The 23,611-nt window shown below is 42.1% G+C and overlaps 1 protein-coding gene across 4 annotated transcripts in view; it reads right to left on the bottom strand.

The window, feature by feature from the left end:
- GKAP1 (G kinase anchoring protein 1) overlaps window positions 1–22,878 on the bottom strand; it is a 63,001-nt gene extending 40,123 nt beyond the window's left edge. Inside the window, exons 1-4 of one of the 4 annotated variants that reach the window (XM_045580087.1) lie at window positions 22,676–22,878; window positions 22,157–22,227; window positions 11,384–11,636; window positions 7,256–7,399 (exon numbers count right to left, since the gene is read on the bottom strand). In XM_045580087.1, the coding sequence (XP_045436043.1) occupies window positions 7,256–7,399; window positions 11,384–11,593 (354 nt within the window). In that variant the 5' untranslated portion in view covers window positions 11,594–11,636; window positions 22,157–22,227; window positions 22,676–22,878. Of the gene's footprint in view, window positions 1–7,255; window positions 7,400–11,383; window positions 11,637–22,092; window positions 22,228–22,675 lie in introns of those variants that run through there. The other 3 variants (XM_045580086.1, XM_045580088.1, XM_036433676.2) reach the window with 3 other exon arrangements.
- Window positions 22,879–23,611: the final 733 nt, after the last annotated feature.

The raw sequence follows: 23,611 nt of genomic DNA, 5'->3' as shown, positions 1-23,611 counted from the left end.
CTGTGCAAGAGGCAGCTGATCGATGATTCTCTCTCATTGATGTTTCTAACTATCCCTCTCTCTCCCTCTCTGTAAAAAATCAATAAAATATATATTTTAAAAAAACTTTTAATTTTGAGATTTACATTTCCCCTTTGATTGTCAATAATTCATTGTATATCATATAATCCTTTGCTTTATAAGTTTGTTTGTTTTTTGCTTTTGTTTTTTAATATCCTCACCCCAGGATATTTTTCCATTGATTTTCAGAAAGAGGGGAGGGAAAGACAGAGAGAAACATTGGTGACAGGAACATATCAATTGGTTGCCTCCTGCACAAGGCCAGACCAGGGAAAGAGCTGCAACTAAGTTAGGTGCTCTTGACCAGAATCAAACCCAGGACCCTTTGGCCTGGAAGGTTGATGCCCTATCCACTGAGCAAATTGGCAAGGGCTAGTAGTTTTGATATGTTGGCCATGTTTTCTTTCTTCAAGTGATTTAAAACTCATAAATTGAAAAGTCTTGTACATAAGTAAATTTAGAGGCACACTTGGAACTAACAATAACCATATTTTGTTACCAATAGAAAATTTAAAATACCTATTGACTCCTCTGACCTATTTCTTCCTAATTTTTGTTTTCATAAACAGGGATTTCATTTTAGACAAATTCTTCAAGTGAGCTATACAGTAGGTCCTCAAGTTACATCGGAGATCCATTCCTACAGCGCGACATAACGTGATTTTCGCTGTAAATTGGAACCCACCTACATAAGTACCTATGTCATTCACTTGGAGCACATACACAGCAGTAAAGTGAAACAGTAAAAAAAAATTATTTAAAAAAAAATATATTTTATTGATTTTTTTACAGAGAGGAAAATATAGGGATAGAGAGTTAGAAACATCGATGAGAGAGAAACATTGATCAGCTGCCTCCTACACACCCCCGACTGGGGATGTGCCCGCAACCCAGGTACATGCCCTTGACAGGAATCGAACCTGGGACCCTTCAGTCCGCAGGCTGATGCTCTATCCCACATGTGTCAAACAAGGCCCGCGGGCCAAATCCGTCCCGCCAGGCCTTGCAATGTGGCCCGCACCACGCTGTCATCACTGCACTCCGCTGCGTTTCCATCACAATGACAGTTTATGACTGTTCAGTAAACCATTCGGCCTGCGATTTAGGCTGGATTTTAGATTTTGGCCCCTTCTCTGATTGAGTTCGACACCCCTACTCTATCCACTGAACCAAACCGGTGTCAGCTAAACCAAGACTTTAAGTGCTCCTTTAGTAAGGACTCCAATCTCTGAAACGACTGCATCCCATGAGAGTTTACAGTTGTACGTATGGAAAATATAGCAATTCATAAATAATAATATAATAAACTCTTCTTCAGCCTCACAACTGTAAATGTACTTTTGTCCCACCCTGTATATGTAAACAGACACTCAAGTCTCCCAGTCTCAGCGATCCATTTTTCATGATGGTGATAGCCCCTTTGAGAAAACTTAGGACTAAAGATAAAATCTGTATGATTTTCTGGTATTTCCTGATTGTTGAAACAAGGCATCCTCTAAAATTTCCAGGAAACTATGTTCCATTTTTCCTCAGCATAGGTATTTACAGATTGATTTAAAGCAATTTTATAAGAAAAAATATTTTTCATGAACTCCTGCTTCAGTTTTATAACTTTTTATGTAAGTACTAGAGGTCCAGTGCAGCGCTGCCCCCTATTGGGGTAAGGTGAGTGATCAGGGATGGGCTGGCAGGGAAGGGAAAAGGGTGGGGCTTTTGGCCAGCCGGCCCCACCCTTGATCAGGGTGGGAGAGTCCAGTACTGGGCAGTACTTATTAAAGGACTAGTGAGCTGGTGCACGGATTCGTGCACATTGAAAGGAAATTAATTAGAAAGTGGCCAGCGGGGCAGGACTGGGTGAGATGGACCAGACACACCCTGGAGCCAACTTCCTGTGGTCCCTCCCTGGCCAGCAGCACCTGGTGAGGCACCATGGCTCGAAGGGTGTCTGCAGAGTGAGCAGGGTCCTTCTGGCAGGTGGGGTCTCTCAGCCTGGCCTGTGGGGATTGGGCCGAAACTGGCTCTCCAACATCCCCCGAGGGGTCCTGGATTGTAAAAGGGCACTCTGCAAAGTTGCTATTGTATAGGGTGTGGAAGCAAATGCAAGTGTGCAGTAAACCAGATTCAGGAACAACAGTGCTCCAGCAACAACATAACCCACTGTCAACAGTGGGATCTTGCAGCCTCATGAGGAACTGGGCTCCCTCCTCTCTAGTTTTGGGGTGTGCCACCTGAGAACTGCCCCTGCAGCTCGGCAGCTCCTATGTTGAATGCCCCCTAATAATCAGTGCACATCATAGCGACTAGTTAGATGGTCAGCATTTAGCATATTAGTCTTTTTTATATATAGATACTTTTGAGAACAGTAACTGGGAAGAATGGGAAAAGAGCAGGTTTGAGCAGAGGAATAAGTAAAGCTGCAATGCTGGCCAAGGATCAGCCACAGCGAACCACAGAGAGCACTCTTAGGTCAATGGGGGAAAAAGGAGACATATGTACCTGATCATGCCATTTGCTGGCCACAGTGGGCATCATAGCAACCAATTGTTTCGACTTTATGGTTGCTGGCTTTTTATATATATAAAAGATGGTTGATATATAATATTAGTTGTGTTAGTTTCAGGTGTATAACTATGTTCTCTTTAATAACCACATTTACAATCACTATTTACAGTTAATTCTATATTGAACTAGCTTCAATACTCACCACTGGTGCTTTCCAATTGCTGTGCTCTTTATTTAGATTTGCCTTTTAATTGATAGGAGCACATCTCCAAAAAATTTGCAAAAAGGATAGTGGTCGTATGTTTTCTCAGCCCTTGCTTGAGAAATGCATTTCTGAGAATGTAGTTATTCAGCAGTCATACAAATGACATTTTGGCTAGGTACTGAATTTTTGGTCCCAACATTTTAATTCTGGCATTTAAAGTAGCCAACTTGCAGCTGATAGATGTTCCTTCCTCATCAATGTTTCTAACTCTCTAACCTTCTCCCTTCCTCTCCATAAAATCAATATATTTAAAAAAAAATAAAGTAACCAACCTGGCTTTTCATCCTTAGTAGGCAATCTGATTTCTTTCATGCATATATTTATAGTATTATTTCCTTGTTTTTTCATTCTTAAAGTTAAAAACTTTTACAAAGACTTCAGTTTTTTTAAAAAGCTTGAGTTCTTCTTTCAAGCTCAGATTCAAGTCTTAGCTTCTGAACATTTTTTTATCAATATTATTTTTAATGTCTCTCTCTGTTCTACTTCTTTTAAGGCAACTAATTATACCTTTGCTGGATTTTAGTTTTGTGTTCCAATCTTACGTCAATTTTATTGGCAAAAATTTATCTTGAACCCTGGCAGGTTTGGTTCAGTGGCTAGAGCGTCGGCCTTGGGACTGAAGTGTCCCAGGTTCGATTCCTGTCAAGGACATGTACCTTGGTTGTGGGCACATCCCCAGTGGGGAGTGCGTGGGAGGCAGATGACTGACGTTTCTCTCTCATCAATGTTTCTTTCTTTCTTTTTAATATATTTTATTGATTTTGTACAGAGAGGAAGGGAGAGAGATAGTTAGAAACATCGATGAGAGAGAGTCATCCATCAGCTGCCTCTTGCACACCCCCCACTGGGGATGTGCCCACAACCAAGGTACATGCCCTTGACCGGAATCGAACCCGGGACCTTTCAGTCCCCAAGCCGACGCTCTATCCACTGAGCCAAACCGATCTCAGCTCTCATCAATGTTTCTGATTCAGTTTATTTCCCTTCCTCTCTGTAAAAAAATCAATAAAATATATATATTTTTAAATTTATCTCATATTTTCCTTCACACAATTGATTCAATTGTTTTCAGTGTATACGCTGGTTCTTTAGTCTTTCCAATGAAGTTTTTAATTCTGCTATGATTTTACTAGTACTTCCCAGATTTTTTACTTTACCTATCTCCCTTTCAATTTCTGTCTCTTAGCCACTTTTTCATCTCAGTCTATTGTTTCCCCTTGTTATATAACACTAGAGGCCTGATGCACAAAATTCATGCAAGAGTAGGCCTTCCTTCCCCCAGCTGACAGCACTGGCTTCCCTCTGGCACCCGGGACCCAGGCTTCCCTCACAGCCCCAGCTTTGTCCAGAAGGATATCTGGTCTAATTAGCATAATACAGTTTTATTATTATAGATTAATATAAACATTCATGCAGGGGGGAGGGGGAGCTCTCAGCTTGCCCTGCACCTTTTGCAGTCTGGGAGCCCTCAGGAAATGTCAGACTGATGGCTTAGCACTGCTGTGGAGGTGGGCCACTGTGCTCGCCAGAATGTCAGCCTGGCTTATGGTTGAGCAGCGTTCCCCCTGTGGAAGTGCACTGACCACCAGGGGGCAGTTTCTTCCCCCTGATGGTCAGTGCGAGTTATAGCAACTGGTCATTCTGCCATTTGGTCAATTTGCATATTACCCTTTTATTATTTAGGATTAGTACCCCCACCCAGGGTTTTACAAAATTTTCTAAACCCTTAGTTTTTATTATCTAAGCCAGGGGTCCTCAAACTTTTTAAAGTGGGGGCCAGATAACGGTCCCTCAGAGAGCTGGAGGGCCGGACTATATGAACTACTAATTCCTACTGTAACACCTCGGCTGCACTCACTGCCCAAAAAACCTGGCGGGCCAGATCAGACTCCTCTGCGGACCGCATGTGGCCCGCGGGCCGTAGTTTGAAGACGCCTGATTAAGCAAAAAAAATGGAGACTGTCTAAAATCAAATTCTATTCCCCATAGCAAATCTTTCACTTTGGTCACTAAGTACAATGTTCTTTCCCTTTTATGTAGCAGAAATATTTCTTCATTTGACTTGAGATCACTATGATCTAGTGTTTGCTCATAAGTAGGTGGGCTAGATGGTTCTTTACTGTATATCTAGTTGTTGTTTAATGCCAGTTCTCAAATTTTATAATGAGGCTTAGCAGACATAAATTTACAAAATTGCTTTGGTGATATAGGAGTAGGAAACTTTGTTTTAGCCTAATTTCTCTTTTGTGTTTGAACTAAGCAGCCACATAACAAGCAAAATATCTGTATCTAGTTTTTTGTCTTTCTCAGCCCTCAATACCTGGAATTTCATAGTTGTGTTCCTACTGTTTCAGAATGAATGCCTACCATAATTGTATGTTTTCTGTCTAATACAGTCACTGCCTGATCCTTACTTTTAAAATATATTACTCTATACTGTAAAATAGATTCCAGGTGTCATATTATCTATGTGTCCTTATATGAGGTCAGGGCAAAATCCTGATCATGTCATTTTGGCAGCAATCAATAGAGGCAGGAAGAAAGGCAATCAAATAACTGTGCTCAAGTCCTCATATTACACAGAGTGTATTGTGAATAGTTTTCCTTCATTAATTTTCCAGTGCCCATGGGCCACTGGGAGAAATTCTTTCTGGTGAAGACACTGTTAAACTGTCTAAACCACATGTGTCAAACACAAGGCCCGCGGGCCAAATCCGTCCCGCCAGGCCTTGCAATGTGGCCCGCACCGCGCTGTCATCACTGCACTCTGCTGCGTTTCCATCACAATGACAGTTTATGACTGTTCAGTAAACCATTTGGCCCACGATTTAGGCTGGATTTTAGATTTTGGCCCCTTCTCTGATTGAGTTCGACACCCCTAGTCTAAACAAACAGATCATTATATTTACATTTGTAAACCAAAAGAATTCTGTGGAAGGGGAAAAAAGAATCAAAATCCCTAGAATACAAAATGATTTACCCACTATACCAATGTGTGGAAATACCTTTTGAACAGCACTTTTGTTAGTTCTAGTGTAATAACTGATGGTCATAATGAGCCTAAGGTACTACAAAATGCTAAAGAAAATGCTATAAGTAATAGAATTTATGTTAAGAGCATAGTTTAAAATAGTCTAATTCTTTTCAGACTAGTAACCAAAGCTTGATAGGTAAAGCCACTTTATTAAGCCAAATATCTGCTAGAGCAATACTTATTCCCAATAGATCAAATGACAGTTTAATAGATAAACAAATAAGTAACTGTTAATTTCCACACATACAGCAGCTCCTAGAGTATATTCCAAGTTCAGTAACTGTTAATTTCCACACATACAGCAGCTCCTAGAGTATATTCCAAGTTCAGTATGTTATTTTCTTGGACACCAAGCACACACACACACACACACACAAAAATTAGTCTTGGTTTGGTTATTAATAATATTTAAGCAGGGGCAATGGAAAGATATGTACACATATAATACCTTAATAAAAAAAATAACATTTAAGCAGCATAGAAAAACAAAATATCAGGTTAAAGAAACAAATAAATGCCATAAACTATTTCACATCAAGGTTGAAAAGGAAATGTTTCCTGTCAAAGTCATTTTTTTTTTAGGCAAAACTGTCATTCAGTATTTTTACAGAGGATCTCTGGCCCTACAAACATAATTTTCTTACTTGAAATAATTTAATACTGTTGTTCTACCTTCTCTCTCTCTCATTTGTAAAAAGGGAAATGAATTAAAAACTTTCAAAACAACTGTTTTGAACTGTCAAAACAATAATAAATGTATCAATCTGTTTTTCTACTACACAAAAAAAACAGAACCTCTTATTGAAAGCAGCAAACACGCGAATTAAACCAATACAAAAAGCTCCTCAGAACAGCAGTGTCACAGACTCAGATGTACTGTCATCTTTAAAATGCATGATACACCCCTAACTGGTTTGAAGTGTTGGATTGTGGACTGAAGAGTCCTGGGTTTGATTCCCTATAAGAGCACATGCATCTGTTGGGGGCTTGATCCCCAGTGGGAGGCGTGCAGGAAGTAGCGGTCAATGATTCTCTCTCATCACTGATGTTTCTTTCTCCCTCTCCCTTCCTCTTTGAATCAATAAGAATATGTTTTTAGCCGAAACCAGTTTGGCTCAGTGGATAGAGCATCAGCCTGCAGACTGAAAGGTCCTAGCTTCTATTCTAGTCAAAGGCATGTACCTTGGTTGTGGGCACATCCCCAGTAGGGAGTGTGCAGGAGGCAGCTGATTGATGTTTCTAACTCTCTATCTCTCTCCCTTCCTCTCTGTAAAAAAACAATAAAAAGTATTTTTAAAAAAAGAATGTTTTTAAAATGAAATGAAATAAAATCAAATCAAATGCATACATTCATTGAAAATCAAAGCAAAATAATTTGATTTACTTAGCTGTACCTGCTCATCTCTTTGTCTCCACTCTTGCCAATTTTCTTCTCGTGTATCCTTCTGTACTGGATTTGGTAAAGAAAGCTCATGTTGAGCATTACAAGTGGCATGGGAAGATTTCTGGGGAATTTTCTTAAAAGCAAGATTCCTAAGCTATGAAAGAAAAAATATATTACATTCAATTTGCCAGTCCTGAGATATTAATGTGTGTGTTTTTTTAAGTTAAGAAACCAAAAATAATTTTACACTCCAAGCACTATTTTTTGTAATCTTTAGAGAATATTAAATTCACTTGCGTTTGAAATAATAGTTGGTAGATTTCTAGATGAAATGATTAATAAGTAAAAATGGATTGTACTCTATTATACCATCATTTTAAAGATTCTACTTTACTAAGGAGAATAAGTTTATAGGAACAGAACACTGAATAAGTATGCTTTTAAAATACAAAACAATAGGATTCAAAAAGATTAAACTATAATAGCTTACAAATTTAAAAACTTAAATAGAAAGAAAAGATAACTTATGCAACTGTTACAACTACTTTGCTAATCCTGAAAAATACAGGGTTAGTCCTCAAAGTATCATAATGAATTAAACCTGTATTGGGCAAGCCACTTCCCAACAACAAGAATAATCAGAGATGAAAGTGAAACAAGAAAAGAGAAATATCGAGAAGGTGTCATGGATTGAATTATATTTCTCCCAAAGATATGGTGCTAACCCTCAGTGTCTGTGAAGGTGACCTTATTTGGAAATAGGGTCTTTGCAGGTGTAATCAATAAAAATATAAAAGAAAAAGGTCCTTATATACTCCGAATGCTCCTTCTATTAAAAGACAAACACAATAAACTGATAAATAAAATAGAACCAGAGGCATGGAAACATGGTACAGACTGTAGAAGCTCAGAGGGAAAGAGTGGGGGATGGAAAGGGATTAGCCAAAGAATTTACATATATGCATATATGCTTAATCCATGGACACAGACAAATAGAGTAGTGAAGGCCTGGGATGGTGAGGGTGCAAAAGGGAGAAAAAAAGGGAGGACATCTATAATACTCTCAACAATGAAAATATTTTTTGAAAAAGACAAACACAGAGCTGCTTTTTGGCATTTCTTTAAAAAAAAATGGGCACATTAAATGTCGGTCATATAACTCAGGTTAAGAATGTCTAAGGTAGAGGGTTTCCCTTTTACTTATTATTCTAACTAGAGGCCCGGTACAAGGACTCGTGCACCAGAGGTACCTCAGCCTGGCCTGCGCCCTCTAAAAATCTGGGACTTGCCAAATCCGGTTTGGCTCAGTGGCAGAGCATCGGTCTACGGACTGAAGGGTCCCAGGTTCGATTCTGGTCAGGGGCATGTACATTGGCTGTGGGCACATTCCTGGTCAATGTTTCTCTCTCATCTAACTCTCTATGTCTCTCCCTTCCTCTCTGTAAAAAATCAATAAAATTTATTTTTTTAAAAAGAAATTACCTTTAAAAATCTGGGATGTCAGACTGCCTGTTTTGGCCTAATCCCCACAGGCCAGGCTGAGGGACCCCGCTGGTACATGAATCCACTGACTGGGCCTCTAGTATGCATATAAGATCTTTGGTTAATCTCTTCCCATCCTCCTCCCTACCCCCTTCCCTCTGAGAGTCATCAGTCTGTTCCATGTTTCCATGCCTGTGTGTTGAGCATCTGCCTCCTGGTGGTCAATGCACATCATAGCTACCAGTTGACCAGTGGCTTAAGCTTTTATATATATATACATATATACATATATACATATATATATATGTATATATGTATATGTGTGTATATATATATATATATATATATATATATAGAGAGAGAGAGAGAGAGAGAGAGAGAGAGAAAGAGATGATCATCAAATGCATAAAAATGTATGTTCAGGCTAGTCATAATATTGTCTATAATGGTAAAAAAAAAAAAAAAAAATGGGAACCAATCCAAATGTTTATTTCAAGGATTCAATGAAATAAAGTATGATATAGCCATATAATTAAACTAGAGACTTGGTGCATGAAATTCATAGGAGGGGGGGTGTCCCTCAGCCCAGCCTGCACCCTCTCCAATATGGGATCCCTCTCACAATCCAGGACTGCTGGCTCCCAAACGCTCACCTGCCTTCCTGCCTGCCTGATTGCCCCAAACCACTTCTGCCTGCCAGCCTGATCACCCCCTAACCACTCCCCTGCCGGCCTGGTCACCCCCAACTGCCCTCCCCTGCTAGCCCAGTAACCCCTAACTGCCTTCCTCTGTTGGCCTGGTCACCCCTAACTGCTCTCCCCTACTAGTCTGGTCCCCCGCAACTGCTCTCCCCTGCAGGCCTGGGTCCCCCACAACTGCCCTCTTCTGCTGGCCTAGTTGCCCCTAACTGCTCTCCCCTGCAGGTCTGATGGCCCCCAACTGCCCTCTCTTGCAGGCTTGGTCCCTCTCAACTGTCCTCCCCTGATGCCCTGATCACCCACAACTGCCCTCCCCTGCTGCCATCTTGTGGCGACCATCTTGTGTCCACAAGGGGGCAGCCATCTTTGACCACATGGAGGCGGCCATCTTGTGTGTTGGAGGGACAGTCAATTTGCATATTACTCTTTTATTAGATAGGATAATGTGGAGTAATTGAAAATAATGTAGAACTGTATTTACTCATATTGAAAACTGTTCACGACTAATTAGGAAAAAAAAAAAAATCTTTACTAATAAAAGCTTAGGTGGCATCTCGCCCTTGCGTCATTACAAGATGACACCTCATGTCATCACAAGATGGCCACCATAATATGGCCGGTAGGGGAGAGCAGTTGGGGGCAAACACACGAGCAGGAGAGGGCAGTTGGGGACGATGGGGCCAGCAGGGAAGAGCAATTGGGGAGAACCTAGGCCTGCAGAGGAGGGCCAATAAGGATGACCGGGCCAGCAGGGGAGGGCAGTTAGGAGCAATTAGGCCAGTAGGGGAGGGCAGTTGGGGGCAACCAATCCTGCAGGGGAGGGCAGTTGGGGTGACCAGTCCTGCAGAGGAGGGCAGTTGGGGACAACTAGATCAGCAGGGGAGGGCAGTTGGGGGCAACCAGTCCTGCGGGGGAGGGCAGTTGGGGTGACCAGTCCTGCAGAGGAGGGCAGTTGGGAACAACTATTGATAGATCAGCAGGGGAGGGCAATTAGGGGCAAAATCAGGCCAGCAGATGAGGGTAGTTGGGGGCAAAGAGGCCAGCAGGGTAAGGCAGGTGGGGGCGACTGGGCCGGCAGGGGAGGGAAGTTGGGGGTAATCGGGCCTGTAGGGGAGGGCAGTTGGGGGTAACCAGGCGGGCAGGGGAGGGCAGCTGGGGGCCATCAGGCCAGCGGGGGGGAGGCTGCTGGGGGCCATCAGGCCGGCAGAGGGGTGGTTAGGGGGCAATCAGGATGGCAGGCAGAAACAGTTAGGGACAATCAGGCATGCAGACAGGTGAGTGGTTAGGAGGATTATGAGGGATATCCCACTGCCGGTTTAGGGGTCCCTAGATTGGAGAGGATGCAGGCTGGGCTGAGGGACCCTCCCACCCACCCCAGTGCATGAATTTTGTGCACCAGACCTCTAGTCTATTATATAATCCCATTTTTATTTAAGTAAAGCATGAGTATAGATATATGTGTGTTTACATACCTGTTGGCTCTATCTCTAGTTATATTTACAAATGGCCTTTGTTTCCTTTTAAGACTTTGTTACCTTTTGGAATGAGTACTTAAGCTTCCATAGTCATAAAAAAATAAAGGCATTTAAAAACTTTCGTTACATTAAACTGAACTAACAAGCTCTGGGGGATGAGGGAAGGCAAAGAAGTGAAGGGATTGAACAAAAAAGAAAAAGAAAGGACTCGAACTCATGAACACAGACATAGTGGTAATGGCATGGGAGGAGGTAAAAGAGGTTATGGGGGCGGAGATAAATGGTGATAAGAAAAAATTAATTTTTTAAAATGTTCATTACATTGTCTTTACACATAAATTTACATCCATTCATTCAAGTCCTATTTATCAAGTACCTACGAACCAAGTACTATGGACACATGGTGAATAAGATGGTACCTGTCTTCATGATGCTTGCTTACAATCTATTAAGAAAGCAAACAGAGATCATTATAATTGTTACCTCATTTGCTTCAGTCTGTTGCTGTTCCTTCTTTTTTCTTCTTTTCTCTCTCTTTTTCTCATTTGCAGTTGATTTGCTTGTTTGAGACTTTCCAGGAGTCCTACCTTTGCCTTTTCCAGGCTCAGAATCAGAACCACTACCACTATCCACTTGCAACAGAGCAAAACGAGAAGCAGTAGTGGGAACAGAACTAAGAACTGCTGAGGCCATTGTAAATATTTTTCTTTAAAAATACTTCTCTCAGGAATAATTCCTGTGGAGAGAGAAAAGATAGGTGAGTAAAATTTATTCAAGATTCTAGGGTAATAACAAATTATTTTATACATGCATTTCTCCAGACATGGGGCTTAGTAATATTTGGATTCATACCAATAGTCCTATGAGCAATAGCATACTTTTTAACTTAAAAACAACATAAAATTGTATAACAGAAAATTAGAATATGAGACTTCAGACTAATGAAAGACTACCATCAATATAATGTATTCATTTTTCCATATATAGTTTTCAAAAATTCATGGTTTCCTTTTCTTTTAAATATACTGCTAAAATATTTACATAGCCTGGCTGGTGTGGCTCAGTGTCAACCTTAGGAGGTCAGAGTTTGATTCCCAGTCAGGGCACATGCCCAGGTTTTGGGCTTGATTCCTAGTAGGGGTTGTGTAGGAGGCAGCCAATCAATGATTCCCTCTTATCATTAACTAGAGGCCTGGTGAACAAAATTCATGCCCAGGGGAGGGGTGAGGGGAGAGTTCCTCTTACCCCAGCCTGCCACCTCTCCAATCCAGGACCCCTTGGAAGACATCCCTCTCACAATCCTGGACTGCTGGCTCCTATTTGCTCACCTGCCTGCCTGCCTGGTTGCTCCTAACTGTCCCCCCTGCCAGCCTGGTTGCCCCTATCACCATGCTGCTGGCCAGGTTGCCCCCAACTGCCCCCACCTTGCTGGCCAGGTTGCCCTCAACTGCCTCCCCCACTGGCCTGGTCACCCCTTGCTGTCCCCCTGCTGGCCTGGTCACACCCAACTACCCCCTCAGCCAGCCTCGTCAACCCTCACAGCCCCCCCGCTGGCCTGGTCACTCCATACAGGCTTGCTTGTTCAGCTGTTTGGTCGTCCCTCAGTAACCGCCCTGCCAACCTAAGGTTGCAGGCAGCCATCATGTGAGGGCATAAGGGTTAATTTGCATATTACTTCTTTATTATATAGGATGTTTCTATTTCTCTCCCCCTCTCTTCCTCCCTCGAAAATCAATAAAAACATATTTTAAAATAAAATTATACACACACACACACACTCTAGAGGCCCGTTGCACAAAGATTCATGCAAGACTTGGCCTTCCTGCCCCTGGCTTCACTCCCAGCGACCCGGGAGCCTGCAAGTCTTCTGGAAGCCTGCAAGTCCTCACTCCTGGCCGCCCGGGAGCCTTCAAGTCCTCACTCTCTGCCAGAGTGCCGCTCCTGTAGCTCTCTCCACTCCCTAACCTCCCCCTCATAGCAGATGTCCCACCCCATTCACCACTCCATGTCTGCATATGCAAATTAACCTGCCATCTTTGTTGGTTTAATTTGCATGCTCACTCCGATTGGCTGATGGCTGTCATAGATATATGGTCAATTTACATATTTATTTTTTTACTAGTGCAAATATTTATGGAAAATATCCTACATCAATATGGTTTAAAACAAAAAGTATATGTTTAACCCTAACTTCCAGAACAAAAAAAGTAGAAAAGAGCAATCTTATATATAAAAGATTGATCTAAAAATACCTTAAGTATTGATCCTAGTGACTAGTACTAAGTCACAGAACTGAGAGAGAACTTAAATTCCTTCCAAGAAAACTGTCCAAAATCACCCCCATATTATCTTTTAGTTCATACATATCCTCAGTGCACCCTACCAGCCTTGCAGTACCAGCTTGTGCCCCCAGCCTCAAAGCCCTGCCTGGCACCCAATGTTGGCCTGGCACCGCCCCCTCACCTGCTCCACCATCCTGCTGCAGTCCCACGCTTGTTAGGACCCATCAGGGCCCACGGATCTGGCAGCGCCTCCACTGACACCCGATGCCAGTGCTGCATCACCTACACCCCCCATGTTCTGTGCTGCCCCCTGGTAATCAGCACACATCATAGCAAGCAGTTAAACTCCCATTGGAAGGACTGCACAAGGGGACAATTTGCATATTAGGCTTTGGATTCTCCTGGTGAATGCAGGCATGACCATGTGACTGCCTTTGGCCAGTGAACTATGAGCTTTAAAAAGTTTTAAAAGCCAGAACATGGGTTCAACATGTTAGCTTTTCCCTGCTTCTGTGATTGTGAAAGCATATGTTGAAATCAAGAATTCATCAGTCAGATCTGATGGAGTCTGAAACCACGATGAGCAAAATATTCTTACTAACCTGTGCTGGATACAGGGCAGAGAAAAAGTAGGTTTACAGTTGTATGTGAAACACGGTTTATTCTTATATTATTTCTTATTATTGTATTATTTTCCATACAAACTGTAAACCTACTTTTGCCCACCCTGTATTTAGCTTGAGCAAGAAAGGAATTTCACTTCTTTAAATATCTGAGCTTTTCAAGTTATTCTTGCAGTGTAACTTATAGCCTTACATAACTGGTTATCTTTCACAAATAAATTTCTTTTCCATTTAAGACTTATATCAAAACTCATTCCATATTTGGATTATTCTGCCTTAGTTAAATGTTCACATATGTCTGTTCAAAAAACCTCTCCAAAGGCCATAGAAATTTTATTTCTGTAGCATAGGGCAGAGCTTCCTTACCAGTGTATCCTCAGATAAAGTTTCCCTTTGTCATTGGGGCAGCTAAGACAACCCTGGAAGAGTGAAGAGATCCTGGGCCAGTCACCACCAGATGTAAGCAACCCTATTTGATGGTCCCCACAGGACAACTCATGCATATGCTACTCTGTAGGTATTTCTCAACTGTGACAAGGGAAATGCTCAAGCCCCTTGAAATCTTTTCCATCAGAAAGCTGCAGAATGCACTGCTGCCCATTATGGTAGATTCAGTTTTTGGAAATGTTAGAAGAGTTTGTATTCTTTAGGTGCACCAAACACAAGGTACACAGTATAGGAAGCAGCAACTGCTGTCAGGAGAAGGGAAACACAAAACTCTTAGTGAGCAAGGTTCCAAACAATGGCCTGAAATCTCTACTTTCACAAACAGAAGATCTTTCCCTCCACTTGCCAATGACATGTCTTTTTAATGGCATAAAAACTAGCTGCAAAGTGATTGCTCAAACAATGTATATGCTTTCTGCAAACTAGAGCTTCATCGTTATTTTAAACACAAGTCCAATTGGATGTGAACTCCTTTCATAATATCACAAGAAATATTATATTATTAAATTTGATGAGAAAAGATTTTAGGTTCTTTAAAAATAATTTCAATAATTATAAACTACTGAATGGTTATAAAACAAAAATGATTTGTTTTTATTACCTACTCATCCAAACAAAATTTCAATGGAAACTCAATCTGAAAAAAAATCTGGATCAGGGCCCCAGCCAGGTGGCTCAGTTAGTTGGAACATCATTTTGTACACCAAAAAGGTTGCAGTTTTCCTGACCAGTGTGGCTCAGTGGTTGACCACTGACCTATGAAACAGGAGTTCACGTTTCGATTTTTCTGGTTCCAGGCTTCGTCCGGGTGTGGGAGGGGGAGTGCAGGAGGCAGCCAATGATTCTCTCTCATCACTGATGTTTTCTATCTCCCTCCCTCACTCCCTTTCTCTCTAAAATCAATTAAGAAAAAAAAGTATATATATATATTCATATACATACACACACACACATACATATATATATATATATTTCAAAAATGTTGCATTTTTATTCTCAGTCAGGGCACCTACCTAGGTTGTGGGTTTAATCCTTGGTAGGGATCCTACAGGAGACAACCAATTGGTGTTTATCTCTCTCTCCCTTCCTCTCTTTAAAATCAAGAAACAGATCCTCGGGTGAGGATTTCTTTTTAAAGTCTGGATCAGGAATTGTATATTGTTATTTCATGGATAAATTTTACTTAAAAACTTATGTTCACAGAAGCAAGTACAATTTTCTCATTGAAAACCCTGATATGATTCTGAAGTTTTTAATAAATTCAACATTTATTATTTTCCTAATATACTTTGTTTTACCTATCCTAATCATATACTATTAAAAAATATATAAGTTTGGCTCAGTGGATAGAGCATCGGTCTGCGGACTGAAAGGTCCCAGGTTCGATTCTGGTCAAGGGCATGTACATTGGTTGCAGGCACATCCCCAGTGGGGAGTGTGCAGGAGGCAGCTGGTCGATGCTTCTCTCTCATTGACGTTTCTAGCTCTCCATTCCTCTTCCTTCCTTTCTGTGGAAAATCAATAAAATATACTATAAAAAAAAGAAAAAGAAAACCTTAAAAAAAACACACAATACATTTATTCCCCAGCCAGTTCAATGTAGACATTATAGATCCCCCAGTTTGGGGACAATGATATACCTATGGTCCTTCATGTTAGTAACATAGAAGTCAAACAGCAGAAAAGCACTAGACAAGTATGCTGACCTGAAGCAAGAGTACCTGAGCAAATCCAATCTGCTGCTTACTGTGAGCCCCTGAACCACTTACTTGATCTGTGTATCCTCATCTGTGAAATGAACAAGAATTCCCAGCTCACTGAGTTGTTAAGATTAAATAAGTTAATGTACTTTATGTACAATAATATAACAGTAGTCAGTACAGAACCACCCAAATAGAAACATCTACCGGTATTCTTACTATAATTAATTTAAATATGTCTTGAGGTCCTATAAAGTGAAGGAAAATTGGCACAAACTATTTAAAAATTTGGCTAAGCAGGTCTAACTCCACTGCAAAAACGTTTTGAAATTTAAATCAACACCCTTCTAAAAGCTAACTAAGACTTTAATCTTTGAAATGAAAGAAAAAAGTTGTTAGGCATTGAGAAGTGTTGAGCAGTGAGCCACTGAAAAGGATCAAAGACTAATGATTATACCTAACATACTGCAGAAGGAAAACATCAGTCTATTCAAAACCCAAGAATCACAGTAGGGTCCATGTCTTAAACAGTGGGCATACAGTATACAAACAATAAATGTTAAATAATAATAAGACAGAAAGACAAAGTGAAAAGAAAACCTTAGAACAAATACTATTAAACTGAGACAATGATAAATAGTCAAAAGACAAAATAATTATTTTCCTGAGGAAGCAGCTACCTATGTTATACTACCTCAACAACCCACATATTAAAATAAAAGAGATTAACCAAAGAACTTATAAACATATATACATAGCCCATGTACAGAAAAAAGTGGTGGTGGTGGTGGGGGTGTCAACAAGAGAAAAAAAAGAAACATCTATAATACTTTCAACAATAGAGATACATTTTTTAAAATAAAAAATAATAATTGAAAAAATACTCTTTTAGTTTATGAAAATGTAGAATGAAAAGGGGGAAATGCTCACCTATAATGGTCCCTAGTTTGATCAGCAGTAGGAGTGCAAAAAAGGAGAAAAGGAGTGGCAGCCACTTGCACTATACTTTACATATTAATAAATATTCACAAATAGTTCTACGTAGCAGCTGAGAGAATAGGAGATGGGACAACTGGAAGGGCTCAATCATCTGTGCTACATACTGCACATGATATATAGCCAACACATTGTCTACCACAATAGCCATTAGAGAAATCTAAATACCAGGTTAAAAGGTACACTAACCAGTACTTCAGAAGTGAAAGAGGGGGAAATGTACATTTTAAATTAAAAAGGGAATGAAAACATAAAAATAACCCCTAATCTGTAAATGTGCATTATGTATAAATATACCAAAAAATAAGAAAATGCATGGGACTACTCATTATGCTTGTTTTTCTTTCTACAGTTTTCACTATTTCACCAAGTATTCTATGATGGCCATATTTCTTCTATAAGAAAAATATCTCACACAGACAGTAGGGAAGTGAGGGCATATGCTAGGTGGTGGGAGCGGCTGGGGAGAAGTCAATGGGGAAAAGGAGACATATGTAATACTTTAATAAAAAATTTAAATTTTTTAAAAAGAAAAATATCTCACCTTAAAAAGGGAAAATGATCATTTATACCGAAATTCAAAAAGGTAAACATGATGTAATCAATGCAATATTGATTTTTCTGCCCTGTATCAAACTTAGAAAGGGCAACTGCAGGTCAGAACTGACAATGAGATGCTTTTGGTCCTTAATGTTAGTGAGGCAGAGGACAAATGACAGACATCAACTGTCAAAGACTGATAATGTTGCATTTTTTGGAAAACATTACCTTCATTAACAAATTTTTCCAAATTTGCAAAAATATATATCAATCCAAGAATTCATTTTTTTTAACCACTGAAGAGAAAAAGGAATAAATAGGCAGACTATGACAACATCAGGATTTTTAAATATAAATCAGATATGGCTAGAGTTAATATTCCTTCAATCTTGTGTCCTCAAACTCTTGACCTCCATCTCTGGTCTTATTAAAAGACAATAGGATAGATATATAGATTCAAGTAGAGCTCTTTCTCTTCTCCTACTATTTTCCCTTTCTTTCTCTCTCAACAGTTTTTAATATCTCTGCATTGATATACATTTAAATGATATGGACTTAAGTTATATTGTACAATGCAAAAAGTGAAGTATAGTGGAGATCCCCTAAGCTGCCTACATTGGTCAGTCTCTGAATGTGGTGGCTAGTGCTTTATATTAAACAGACATTTACATTTTACTGAACAACTACACAAATTAGATTTTAGTTCAGAAATCTACTTATTATTTCTTATGTTTCCCCTCTTCCCTTTTAGTCTCCTTTTAAGAATAATTTAAAGGCTGCCCTAGCTAGTTTGGCTCAGTGGATAGAGAACTGACCTTCGGACTGAAGGGTCCTGGGTTCAATTCTAGTCAAGGGCACATGCCTGGTTGCAGGGTCCATCCCCAGCAAGGGGCATGAAGGAGGCAGCCAATCAATGATTCTCTCATCACTGATGTTGCTTTAAAACACACACACACACACACACACACACACACACACACATTTTTATTGATTTCAGAGAGGAAGGGAGAGATAGAAACATCAATGAGAAAGAATCATTGATTTGCTGCCTCCTGCCTACCCCTAATTGGGGATTGAGCCTACAACCCAGACATGTGCCCTTGATTAGAATTGAACCTGGGACCCTTCAGTCTGCAGACCGACACGCTAGCCACTGAGCCAAATCATCTAGCAGGCGTCTTCAAACTGCGGCCCGCGGGCCACATGCGGCCCACAGAGGAGTCTGATCTGGCCCGCCAGGTTTTTTGGGCAGTGAGCGCAGCCGAGGTGTTACAATAGGAATTAGTAGTTCATATAGTCCGGCCCTCCAGCTCTCTGAGGGACCGTGATCTGGCCCCCACTTTAAAAAGATTGAGGACGCCTGATCTAGGGCATGATGTTTCTATCGCTCTCTCCCTCTTTCTTTGAAACCAATAAAGATATTTTAAAAAGTAAAAATAATTAAAAGGCTAATTCAGTTGAAGACAAAATTCACAAGATAAATTTAAAAATAAATGGTTCAGGTCAAAATGCACAAGAAACAAGTTTACAAATATAAATATCCAGGTAGCTCATCACATATAAATATTTAATAATTTCTTAATTACTACTATTAGTAAAAAAAACTATTAATTCCACTATATTTGACATCACAGCAATGTCAAATTATAGGGAAGTCTCCATTTTACATATATTCAATACACCAATTACTTAACTTAGTAATTATAGCATATGTTAGGACTTTTTATAACAATTATTCTTCCTCAGATTTTGCTCCAGCTAAACCACCTAAAATTTCCTGGTCACATATTTAGTTTTACTTGTTTGTATCTTTTACGCTATTCCTTTTGCCTAAAATGTTCTCCATTTCTTCCGCTTAAAACTTGTATTCGTTGTTCAAAATCTGCTCAGGTACTAGCATCTCTATTTTCTTTGACTGGCCCCTCAAATTAATCATCCCATCCTCTGTAATATTTCTGTAGTTTATGCTTACTTTTATTAACATTATGCTTGCCAGCTGGCATGGCTCAATGGTTAAACATCAACCTATGAACCAGGAGGTCACAGTTTGATTCCTGGTCAGGGCATATGCCCAAGTTGCACGTTCTATCCCCAATGTGGAGTGTGCAGGAGGCAGAAGATCAATGATTCTTATCACTGATGTTTCTTTCTTTCCCTCTCCCTTCTTTTCTAAAATAAATAAAAATATATAAAATTAAAGATTATGCTTATTGTTTTGCATATCCCCCTATAACCCTGATTTCAACATCCTACCAAAAACCACAGGCCCTAGCACACAAAAGATCCATTTATTAAATTTGGTTTTGTTTTCTCTTTTTAAAATCTTTATTGTTGAGAGTATTAGAGATGTTCCCTCTTTTCCCCCTACTGCCCCTCTACCTAGTCCTCCCGCCCACACACAGGCCTTCACCACCTACTTGATTCGTGTCCATAGGTAATGTATATATACATATAAATTCTTTGGTTAATTTCTTCCCACCTCCACCCCCCCCCTCCTCTCTTCCCTCTGAGATTCATCAGTCTGTTCCATGTTCTGGTTCTATTTATTCATCAGTTTATTTTGTTCATTAGATTCCTTGTTTATTTTGATTTTTAGGTTAAATTGTTAATAAATAAGTATTTATTGCTATTTTAATGTTCACATTTTTTATCTTTTTCTTCTTAAAGGAAGACCCAAAACTTACATTCCCCCAATACAAGGCTACACATGCATTGAAAGATATGTTCTAAAGCAGAATGGGAAGGAAAAGAAAATGCAAAATGCTCTATAGATAATCCCCAATTCCATAATGCAAATGTGAATTCAAGATTATTAGCAGTTCAAAGTTGTTCCAAATTAAGTACCAATCTACCTACTTATCACCACATCTAATTTTGTTTAGGACATATATTTGTTTAGGAAAACAAAATTGGTTTTAAAGTGTTGATTAAAAAGAATTAGGATATATGAGGTGCTTAAAATAAACTTTTTCTAAAAATGAATAGCCTAAACTGCAAGCAGCAGGATCTCCAAATGGTTGGTACTGTTGGTCTCTGCTGAGGTTCTGAAGATCACTGCCACTATGACCTCATCCCTATGACCTCTCTAGGGACAAGATGGATAATAGCTGCGGTCAGACCTCAATTAGAGCACTTCAAAACTGATATGTGTATAAAACCTCCAATCAAGGTTAATCATATTTATTCCTTTTTATAAAATAAATGACATTCATCTTCCAGTTAGTCTTTTTGGTGTGGCCTCACTGAACTATAACTTACATTTTTATGAAACAGCACAAAATGAAATGGCATTGAGCATCAATGATTTAATACCTGGTGAAATTTAAAATTTGTATTATTTAATGTTCTGTTCCTCAAATAAGACAACTAAACAATATCTTGCACTTTAGCTTCTTGTAAATTAAGGTTCACAGCCAACAAGTGCCAAATGTGAACCAAATCTTTGCTCCCAACACAATTATTGCAAACAAACCATGTAAACTTTATGGTTTGCCTTAAATGCTACATTTTCTTCATAAATATCGTCTCCCCTTTTCCAACCCGCAGCACCTAATTTCTGTGGGCTGAAAAATGTAAGCAAAATGTACCAATAGGTACTGAGTGAGGAGGACCTAAGGGATGCTCCCATCAATAAAGCACGAGTGTTTTCATTTGCCCCCATGTTCTTTTGGTCAACCTGCAGGCTCCTGCTTTCCGTCTACAGAGTGAAGCCACCGTTTGGTATCTTATAAATGTAAGTCTGCTGTAAGCACTTATGACAAGAATATCTTCCATTGATTAGGATTTGACTAACACCAATCACGGTATTATAAACCTATTGAGAGGGTGTTAAAAAAATACACACCTATATTTCCAAAGTTTAACTACTTTTTTTATTATTTTAAAAAAATATATTTTATTGATTTTCCACAGAGCGGAAGGGAGAGGGATAGAGAGCTAGAAATGTCAATGAGAGAGAAACATCCCACCGGGGATGTGCCCGAAACCAATGTACATGCCCTTGACCGGAATCGAACCTGGGACCCTTCAGTCCACAGACCGACGCTCTATCCACTGAGCCAAACCGGCTTCGCCCAAAGTTTAACTATTTTTAATACCTTAATTTACCATAAAGCTTCCCCAATAGTCTCAGAGCTGCAAGTCCAATGTATTCAACGGCCGATTCGGGTTACCGTCACAAAGTACTTACTACAGACACAGACATCACTGAACGCGTAGAGAAAACTGTTCGCTGACTTTTCAGTAGAAGAAAGATGAGTGCTTCCAAGGGAAGCCATAGCTCCTACCCGATTGTAAAATCTAATTTAAAATTAAAAAAAAAAAATCCAAAAGCCGGAAAGAGAAGACAATTCAATAGGCCAGTTTTGTCACCCCTGTTCGATATCTCCGAAGCACCCTAAGCACCCTAAATTTTCTAGCCATATCACAAAAATTCTGAGAGAATGCCTGTTCCAAACAATAAGAATTAATAATAAATGAATAAATAAGAAATAATAATAAGTTTTATTAAATAACAACCATGTCACAGCCTTCTCGGGTGCTCTTTCCCAGCTAGCGGCGAGGAGGAGGAGCGCGTCCCTCCTCAGTAATTCGCCCGGTACCTCCTCCCTCATGAATGGAAGCCCCGTCTCACCCCGGGCCGCCAACCGATGCTCCTCCGAAACTTACCGGCACAAAGTACGCAGGAAAGAAAGAAGACTGGGCGAGACCCAACTCGAGCAGAGAAGCGGCTTCCGAACCTGGAAGGGAGAAGAGAAGAGCGAGTTGAGGCCGTCACTCTAGAAATTTCCGAGCGCGATGCCCGCCCGGCGGGGAGGGGGCGGCGGCACCTGTCACTCGGCAGCTCGGCTGGCGGCCCCCGGCCCCGGCGCGACCTCCTCAGGAGGCGTCGCCGCCACGGCCCGGCCCGGCCCGGCCCGGCCCTGCCCGTGGCCTGGGAGGGGGGGGGTCTTTCTCCGCCGCCTCCTCCTCCGCCCCACGAACCTGCGCGTCGGGGCCGCGGCCCTTCCCGAGGAGCGGCCTCCCGCGCCCTCTGCCCGGCGGCTCCGACTCCGACCGGCGGGGCCCGTTAGTTACCTCAGGCCGAGTCCCCAGCGCCGAGCCGGGGGCGCGCAGAGCGGCGCGGCCGAGCCGCCGCCGCCACCTCACGGAGACCCCGCGACCCCGGCCCGCCCTCGGCGCACTCACCGGGCCTCCCTGGTGGCCGGCTCGGCCCTCCTCTCCCTCCCTCCGCGCCGCCGCCGGACTCCCGCGGCTCTCAGGGCGGCCGCCCGGGGCGTTGGGACTGGGTAGGGTCAGGGGGCGGGGGCGGCTCGCGCCGGAGAGGGGCGCGCGGCGGTCCTCCCCGCGGACGCGGGCACTAACGGGCCCTAGGGCGGCGGGCGGACCGTGGCGGCCGGGAGCGCGGCGGCTGCGGGCTGCGGTGAGGGGCGGGGAGAGGCGGCTGCTGCGAGCCGAGAGCGGGAGGGAAGTCCCGGCGGGCGGCGGGGGCGGCGTGAGAGCCGCGGGGCGGGGCGGGGCGGGGCAGGGGGCGGGGCCTGGCGCGGCCGCGGCGCTCGCGCGGGGGTTTGTTTATTTTCTCGGTTGGCTGCGGCGCCGGGCGGCGCGTGGGCAGAGAGGTTCCCGGGTGACGCGAGCGCCCCGAGTCGGGGGAGAGGACCAGAACCACCTGCTGGAGACGGGGAGCTACGGGGGCCGGGCAGGGTCCAAACGGCTCCGGTAGGCGGCGGCGGCGCCGGGGTCCGGGGGGTGACCGCGAAGAGCCAGCCGAGCTTTCCGGGGGGCGGGTGGGAGGAAGGGGGCCGCCCCCCCGCCCGAGAGCGGGGCTTCGGGCTGTTTCCCCCGCGGTCGGTCGGGCGGTTTCACCGGCATCGCGGAGAGCGGCCCGAGGCCCCGGGAGTGGGAAAGGGCCGCGGGACCTGGCGGCCCCGGTTCCTGCCACTCGGGTCTCCATCTTCAGTGAGTGAAGTGGGGATGGCCCTGCAAACCGGCTTTGAACAGCAAGACTGCACCAGGTCCCTGTGAAGGAAATAACGGACGTTGCTCCTTTCTCTGAGGGGTTCACAAAGCACCGTCTTCCACGTTATCTCCCCCGGTGCGCTGTCAGGTAGTCATGTTCTCATT

Source organism: Pipistrellus kuhlii, unplaced genomic scaffold, assembly GCF_014108245.1.
Source record: "Pipistrellus kuhlii isolate mPipKuh1 unplaced genomic scaffold, mPipKuh1.p scaffold_m20_p_12, whole genome shotgun sequence".
NCBI lineage: Eukaryota > Metazoa > Chordata > Mammalia > Chiroptera > Vespertilionidae > Pipistrellus > Pipistrellus kuhlii.
This window is presented reverse-complemented; position numbering and strand designations above follow the sequence as displayed.